Source organism: Austrofundulus limnaeus, unplaced genomic scaffold (genome assembly GCF_001266775.1).
Source record: "Austrofundulus limnaeus strain Quisiro unplaced genomic scaffold, Austrofundulus_limnaeus-1.0 Scaffold598, whole genome shotgun sequence".
NCBI lineage: Eukaryota > Metazoa > Chordata > Actinopteri > Cyprinodontiformes > Rivulidae > Austrofundulus > Austrofundulus limnaeus.
The window spans coordinates 47,124-54,549 of record NW_013953000.1 but is presented as its reverse complement, the minus strand read 5'-3'; the positions used below and the strand labels follow the sequence as shown (position 1 = coordinate 54,549).

General features: G+C 39.1%; 1 protein-coding gene across 1 annotated transcript; it reads right to left on the bottom strand.

Moving 5' to 3' along the window:
• Positions 1-508: 508 nt before the first annotated feature.
• lrrc28 (leucine rich repeat containing 28) lies at positions 509-5,880 on the bottom strand. Its single transcript, XM_014026879.1, has 10 exons — positions 5,722-5,880; positions 5,250-5,474; positions 5,076-5,116; positions 4,915-4,952; positions 4,677-4,814; positions 3,009-3,215; positions 2,819-2,921; positions 2,560-2,732; positions 1,517-1,676; positions 509-1,428 (listed from the first exon to the last, which is right to left on the bottom strand). Exons 2-10 carry the CDS (start codon positions 5,415-5,417, stop codon positions 1,359-1,361), a joined length of 1,098 nt encoding a protein of 365 aa, XP_013882333.1. The 5' UTR covers positions 5,418-5,474; positions 5,722-5,880; the 3' UTR covers positions 509-1,358.
• Positions 5,881-7,426: the final 1,546 nt, after the last annotated feature.

The window sequence follows — 7,426 nt, the reverse complement described above, 5'->3', positions numbered from 1 at the left end:
TTCTGACAATAGAGAAGCTAAAACTGTGGAAATATGATCTCTTCTATCCTTTCTTCTTCACATTAGAACTGGAGGTCAAATTAAAGCCATCCAGAGAAAGAGAAATCACAGTTAAGACGCCATTTCCTGCCTCTTCGTCTGCCTTTCCTGTAAAAATCAAACCGTAACAGTGTGTTGGTCTCAAAGCTGCGCTGGGTGGAGGACATTTTCAGCTTTTTTGCTTCACCTGAGCGTGCAGGACGYGGAGGTCAGAGAGCTGAGGCGGCAGCCAGAGGACCATGGTCCGATCTGTCTGAGCACACCACCGACGCAGGTGATGGGAGAAACTCTGCCTTGAGCTTCACGCTCCTTTTTTTTTTTGTGTCGACAACATCACAACAAAGCGTTCTCGTGCCTCAATCAATAACCGTGCCAAAAAAACTTTAAATGATCTTTAAACTCATTTAAAAACTCTCTGTGAGGCTGTAAGTTTAAGTCGGTCTCCTTCATTCAAGAACTCTGGCACAGATTTCAAACGTCAGACATTTAATGACAACGGACGGGTAAGAACTTCACAAGGKGCACGGAAGACAACAGAGAACAGGTTTTTCTTCAGACAAAGACAGAAAGCGATGTGAGTCTGTGGATGATTAAACAACAAATATAGATTTTTGTGCACTTAAACAACTTGCCTTTTGGGGCCGTGTAAGTTTTACACAGTGAGTTATTTCAAGGCTTGTAATGACAAAAAAGACGAATGTAGAATCGGTTAAAGTTTACACCTTCAAAGGAAATAAAGTTRGCTTTGCGACACACATGAAAGTGGATCTTTAATTCTGGAAACACATTTCTAAATTGTCCATTTGTTTACTCCTCTATTGTAAGTACAGCATTGGGCGGTTAACGTAACAATTTTCTGCACCTACAGCTGTAAATAATACACCAAATTCACACGTTTAAATAACAAATCTTCAGTAATCAGTAAAATAGCTCACACTACGTACAAACATACTTCATTAATCACCCCACAAGCAAAAAAGGATGTGCCTTGTGCTCCGTAAATGCGCACAAATCCAAGTGTTTGCGTCTAAAAGTGCTCTCTTGTAGTGACCTCAGGTCCGACAGACTGTTCGCGGTCGAGCACAGTGCTGCACCGGTCACTCAGAATGGTTTTAAAATGCCACACAATCACACAAGAACTTCCTGTTGGTTAGGTTTAGAAAACGCCGCGAGGAGCAGCCACCCGACAAACAGCCGGATGGCTGTGTGGTTCTTCAGGTCAGGGGGGAGAAACCCTGACACAACATCCACGCCTCGACCCGCTGATTAACGACAGGAGGAGGTCTGTCCCCCTCGTGAGCTCGGGTGGATGAACTGCGTCACCCCTGCAGGTCGAAGGTGCGGAGGCAGTGACTGGAGCAGCAATAGGCCACAAAACTCACAGTGGTTCTGCAGAAAACAGAAGAGAAATGTTAAAAAAAAAAAATAAGTGTGTCGTGTTATAAGAGAAGGTAAACACGGAGCTGTAGGGTCTGACCTGCGGTGCACTCCTGCCAGGGCTGTGTCCCGCAGGGGGAACAGTTTGGGGTAGATGATGGTGAACATGGCCTGGCTGCACCGGTGGCAGTGTCCCACAGGGAACTGCAGCAGGTCCAGCAGGCTCTTTGGGAGGCTGATGGGAGGCAGCAGGTTCAGGCCTGAAAGGCCAAAAGGGAGAAATTATGTAGCCAAAGATTTTTGTTTGTTATGCTCAGTGTTGTATAAAGCACCACAAAGTGATACTGAGTAAAAGTAGAAGTATTTTACCAAAAAATGACTTTGGTAAAAGTTAAAGTCTCCWTTAGGAATATTACTTGAGTAAAAGTCTTAAAGTATCTGATATTTTTGTACTTAAGTATTAAAAGTAAAATTATTGATTTAAAATGAGCAGTTAGATTTTCTGTYAGGACATTTATTAGGAGTTGACCTCCCCAAAAATGAAGAAATGACTATATTGTATTAAAATAATTAATTTCTGTTAAATTTAGGATGCACCAGTCTAGCTGTTTCAGTTTATATACATATATCAAGGCTGCTCAAACCTTTTCCCCAAAATGAAAATCTGAGGGCTGCAGCCAAATGCAATAATATAATTCATGAAATACAAATACTTCTGAAGTACAGTACTTTTATTGTAACGATTATGTCCTGCTGGAATGTGACGTGATTTGTTTGTGTACAAACTAATATAGTATCAGAATTTTATACATTTATAATTCTCATTCAACCACAATTAAATTCACTCTAAGAGGCACAGTTTATATGGACAGTATTTCTTTTTTACAATAAGCTAGAATGAAAACAAGGAAAGATGAAATAAAAGTAARGACTTTCTACTTCTTGTCTTTTTTTAATGTAAGGAATAGACAGTACAGATAACTGTATGTGTAAGGAGTAGATGTAAAAAGCAGGCTGAAAAATAATTATTCAAGTAAAGTATAGATAGCCAAAAATTCTACTTAAGTACAGTAACAAAGTATTTGTACTTAGTTACTTTACAGCTCTGGTTATGCTCTACATGTCTAGTGATGATGTTCTTGCCTGCTGGACGGTGGTGGTGGAGGCGGTGCAGAGTCCTCATGGCCAGCTCCTCCAGAGGAACCACGCTGTCCGCCTGTGAGCCGACCACCTTCACCTCCGCCGGAAGACCCACCAGAGCCTCACGCAGTGCTTCCCCCATGTCCCGCTCCAGCACATAGGAAGAGACGCCACATCTGTGCAGAAACAACAACACACAAAGTCCAGTAAAACACAACATGACCGTGTAACAAAACAAATGGTGTAGCAGRTGTGAGGTTACCCGCTGCAGCCGATGACCTTGTTGTACAGGTAGGAGGGGAGGCCCTTCAGGTTCACGTTGTTGTCCACAAACACAAACTGCAGCTCCCATGACCTGCCCAGATCTGAAACGCACACAAACACACGGGTCGTCAAAAGACCGCCCCGCCCATCTGAGCTGCGACGCAGCAGCGAGAGAGAAGTGGGCGGACCGAGTGGAAGGAAGGCCAGCCTGTTGGCCGCCATGGAGAGCTGGTTGAGGCGGTGCAGCCAGCACAGCTGCCGGGGAACGTGGCTCAGCAGGTTGTGGTCCACGGTCAGGTTCTGTAAGGACAGGCACCGGTGCAGGCGGTCTGGTAGTGACATCAGCTGATTCATGGCCACGTCAAGCGTCTCCAAGTCCCGCAGGTCACCGAGCTCTACAGGAGGCGGGGAGAAATTAGTCAGTGAAATATCTGCAAAACTTGCATTTATTTTTATCAGATTTTTTTTAAAGGATCACTAATTCACAAATACAAGTATGATATGGTTATAAAAGCAGCTCTCTGAAATCTTTAATCCCTTTAAACACATCCCTAGATTAAAAAAAATAAAAGAAGAATATAATATTTAGCCTGAAACAAGTCAATATTTTCAAATGAAGATGAAACAGAAAAGAAAAGGTAAAACCTTCAAAAGGTAAACAATCTGACACAGACACACCTAATATTGAACAATATGCCAGAACATTTATAAATTATGTACACATAACCCTGATTTTAAAATGTCAAACTGTAATATAAATACAAAGTATTATAGGTTCGAACAAACATCTGGATTTTCAACATGTAGGTAATTATTTATTTGTCTGAAGACCTCTGCTGCCCCCTGCTGGSCAACAAAACGTTTAACATCCCTAAATGATGGTCTTTGAGAAGCCTGTCTGACGACATTGGATAAAAAARGTTCATCTTGCGGCCACGAGATAATTATTGCAGTCATTTCCACGCAGAGACTGTTTACTGTTAACATGCACAAGTTTCAATTAATTCACTTCACTTACGATAGGTATGAAGTAATTCTTAGCATTATATGTTGCAGCTATAAGACACGTGAGAACTGGACGTGTCTTTGTCCAAAAAGCTTTCATTTATTTTTTTCTGAAGCTCAACACTCAAAACAGGCTCCTCTCTCACACCGTGCCTTGTCTGCAGAAAGAGTCGGAGTTGTGTTGTGTTAAGGAAGACAGCAAAAAAAAAAAGTTTCCTGATACATACCAGACTGGTCACTGTCATCTCATAAATAGCCTACTATAAAAGATTAACCTTTTGTATTAACATGAACATAAAAAATAAAATAAAATAATAATAATAGGTGTGATAGGCTACCTTTGAGTTCAAAACAAAAACAACATATTACTACTTAACATATTCAAAATGTGACTCCAACAATGTCTGTATCTCTCACAAAGCAACACGTTCAAAAATGACCTTATGACCACGCGTTATTTATCTCATGGCCACAAGATTTTTATTTCCAATGACACGAGACGGGCACTGTGAAAACCCCGGACTAACTTGATGAATTTTAATTTTTTTCTTGAAAACATGACTCTCAAAAGTTACACATGCTGTCAATTTTTTTGTTTTAATCCGACACCTTTTATCTCATCCTTCACACGGCTCTGTTCCTCACCGTCAGGCACAAGGACTGGGCAAAAGTAGAATAAAAGCAGTGAATGTTCAATGTAAATTCAGGGAAACCTTTAAAACGCATCAAGAAATATTCAAAATTTTAAGTTTAGAAGAAAGGCTGGCTGCTTGAAAGCAAAGCAAATATTTCAAATATCTTTACACCATTTTTGTATACAGTATGTACCTGTAGTGGAAACATTAATTTACCTGGAGGAAGGCATTTAAGTTGATTATTGGACAGTCTCAGGTGTCGTAAAGACCTCAGTCGGCCAATCTCAGGACAGAGGAGCTGGAGGGCGTTATTGCTCAGGTCTAATGACTGCAGTCTGGCCAAGTTTCCAATAGCTGCAAATCAAATCAATCACTTACTTTAATTTCAAACAAGTGAACTAATCATATCTACATTCAGTACTGATGTGATTCAATGGCATTATTATAGACTCACCTTCAGGAATAATGACTATGTTGTTTGAGTGCAAGTACCTTGAACAAACAAATAAATAAATAAATCACGAGTTATTATTTGAATATACCAACAAGCTGACTTTTAGAAGTCGTATTCATCCTCTAAAAACAATAATAAAAACAGCTAAACTGATTACTTACAGTTCAATAAGATTTGGGAGCTTCTGGGCAAGATTGTCAGGCTGATAAAAGACAAAAAACAAAAACAAATATTTTGTGTTACCACAGAAAATAAATTCCAATAAGATGAGTCACGTATAAAATATGTGTAGTCGTGTCCAGCACAATAAAARCAGCTGTGCTCTGGGAGAATACCAGTGTAGTGAGTGAGTTTCTCTTCATGTATAATCTCTCCAGAAACTGCAGTCCTTCATCTTTCAGGAGCTCCACGGGGAAAATGTTCAGGTTTTTGTAGTTCAGGAACAGGTTTTTATGGCGCTCCTGCTTGGCCATAAATATGGTCTCGTGAAGTTCAGTAGCCATCTTGTAAGGAGACCTCCTCCTCCTCCTAGATGAAGACTTGCCCGCCTGCCTGCGTACCTACATATCAGTCAAACAGAAACAAACAGGGGACTGGGTCTCTTTGATGCTTTAACAAACACATATACACAATTTTAAAACCACGCATAAAAGAGCTATAAAGGAAAAAAAATACTGAAGTATCTCAAAATTAGTGTGAATTACTATCAGAGAGGACTGTAACACAACATAAACATTAGCAGTGTGGTAGCACAGCTAGCTAATCTAATTGTTCCCAGCATTACGTTTAAGAGCAAAAGCAACTTACCTTAATTGTGTAGTACCATTGTTTTATTAGACCRGCACAGCATTATCCTTTAACATTCTTTGGGCAAAATGCAAGCTTGAAGGTTAAAAACCGCAAAAGATGCAGCAGCAGAACAGCAACATTCAGCTGTCGTAAACAATGACGTCACCCAATTCTTCTTCGTTTTTCTATTTACGGTAGAAATAATCTCGAAGGGATTTTGCTGCCACCTGCTGTTTCACCTTTGAACTGCGTTAAATAGCAAATTAGCCACATTTTGAGGTTTCTCTTGTTACTTATTTACATTTTAGCTCTATTTATTTAACGCATTCATCTAGAGACTTAATGGTTACCTTTAAAGCTAATGTTTTGGGGAAGAAGCAAAAATGTTTGCTCAATTTATTCCCAAGTATGGTTTTGTGTTGATGCCAGTGCTGCAGTTCTAAATTAAGAAAGATAGTAGGCTAGATACTGTATATTTATACAGCAAATATTTTGATGTACTTATATTTAACCCAGTGGCGTCTGATAAATCTTATATTTATTTAATGTTTCAATTTTGACACGCTGGACTTTTCCAGACWAAATTTTAAATTATTTGGCCAAATATGGAGTGATATCAAAACATCTGTATATGTATTGTATTTGCACACCGGTGCAGGTTTATAATCTGTACACAATGAAATMTGGCAACTTCTGTAGTTAAAATACAACCCAAATAAAAACAAATGATTGCATACATTTTTATTAGAATTTGTGTAGAAAACAAAGAATGAGAAACAGACATTCTCTTTTCCATCAGCAAATCATTTTTTCCCTCCCAGTTTTCAGAAGATATCAATAACAAAAAAAGTTCTTACAACAGCATGTACAAAAGAAAAACTGAAATAAAACTTTTGATCAAAGAATCATTTGAACAGAAATGCAAAACTTGGAAGGCTATGAATAATTTACACATCTCAAAAAAAACAAGGTAAACTATCAGTCAATGTAACACAAAGGGGACGCGGGTAAAAACAGAAATGGGTTTGATTTTATGTTGGCTTTGTGAGGCCTTCCAGTGGTCAGAGAGGGGCGGGNAGCTCACACACTGGGTCCTCCTTCTTCCTTTTATAATCCAGAAGTATTGGTTGAGTTAATTAAAGATTATAAAATTGACCCTAGGTCTGAGTGCGAACATGTTTGTTTGTCTTTGTCTCTATGCTGGGCCGTTTTCTACACCAGAAAAAACAAGCATGCTACAGAAAATATGTGTGCAATTAATACATTTAAGCTTGACTTTTTATGTCATAAAAATAGGTGACATAGGATGAGTAAGCAGTTCTTCTATAATGTATTTAATTTCCATAAGAAAACATTATACAGTATTTAATACTTTAATTATAAAAATCAAGTGTTTACCTTGTTTTTATTAAATATAATTTTACTTGAACTCTAACTATGGAATATTCTGCTCAACTGAATAATTTCTTTCCGCTAACAAAATGTAGAAGCGACTTACACTGATTGATCTCAGACTTTTAATTTGACAGTTTGGTCTCCTAACTTCCGGTCTTGGTCGATTGACGCGGCGTACAAAATGTCCGCGCCCTCTGACGTCGGCAGCAGGAGAAAAGGTAGGGCAGGTCCTGCTCAAAGACATGTTCACTTCTGGACTCTGGGTTTGTTTTCCCCGACGTGCAGTTTGGCTGAGCAGCAAACTGCAGATTATTATTATTATTATTAT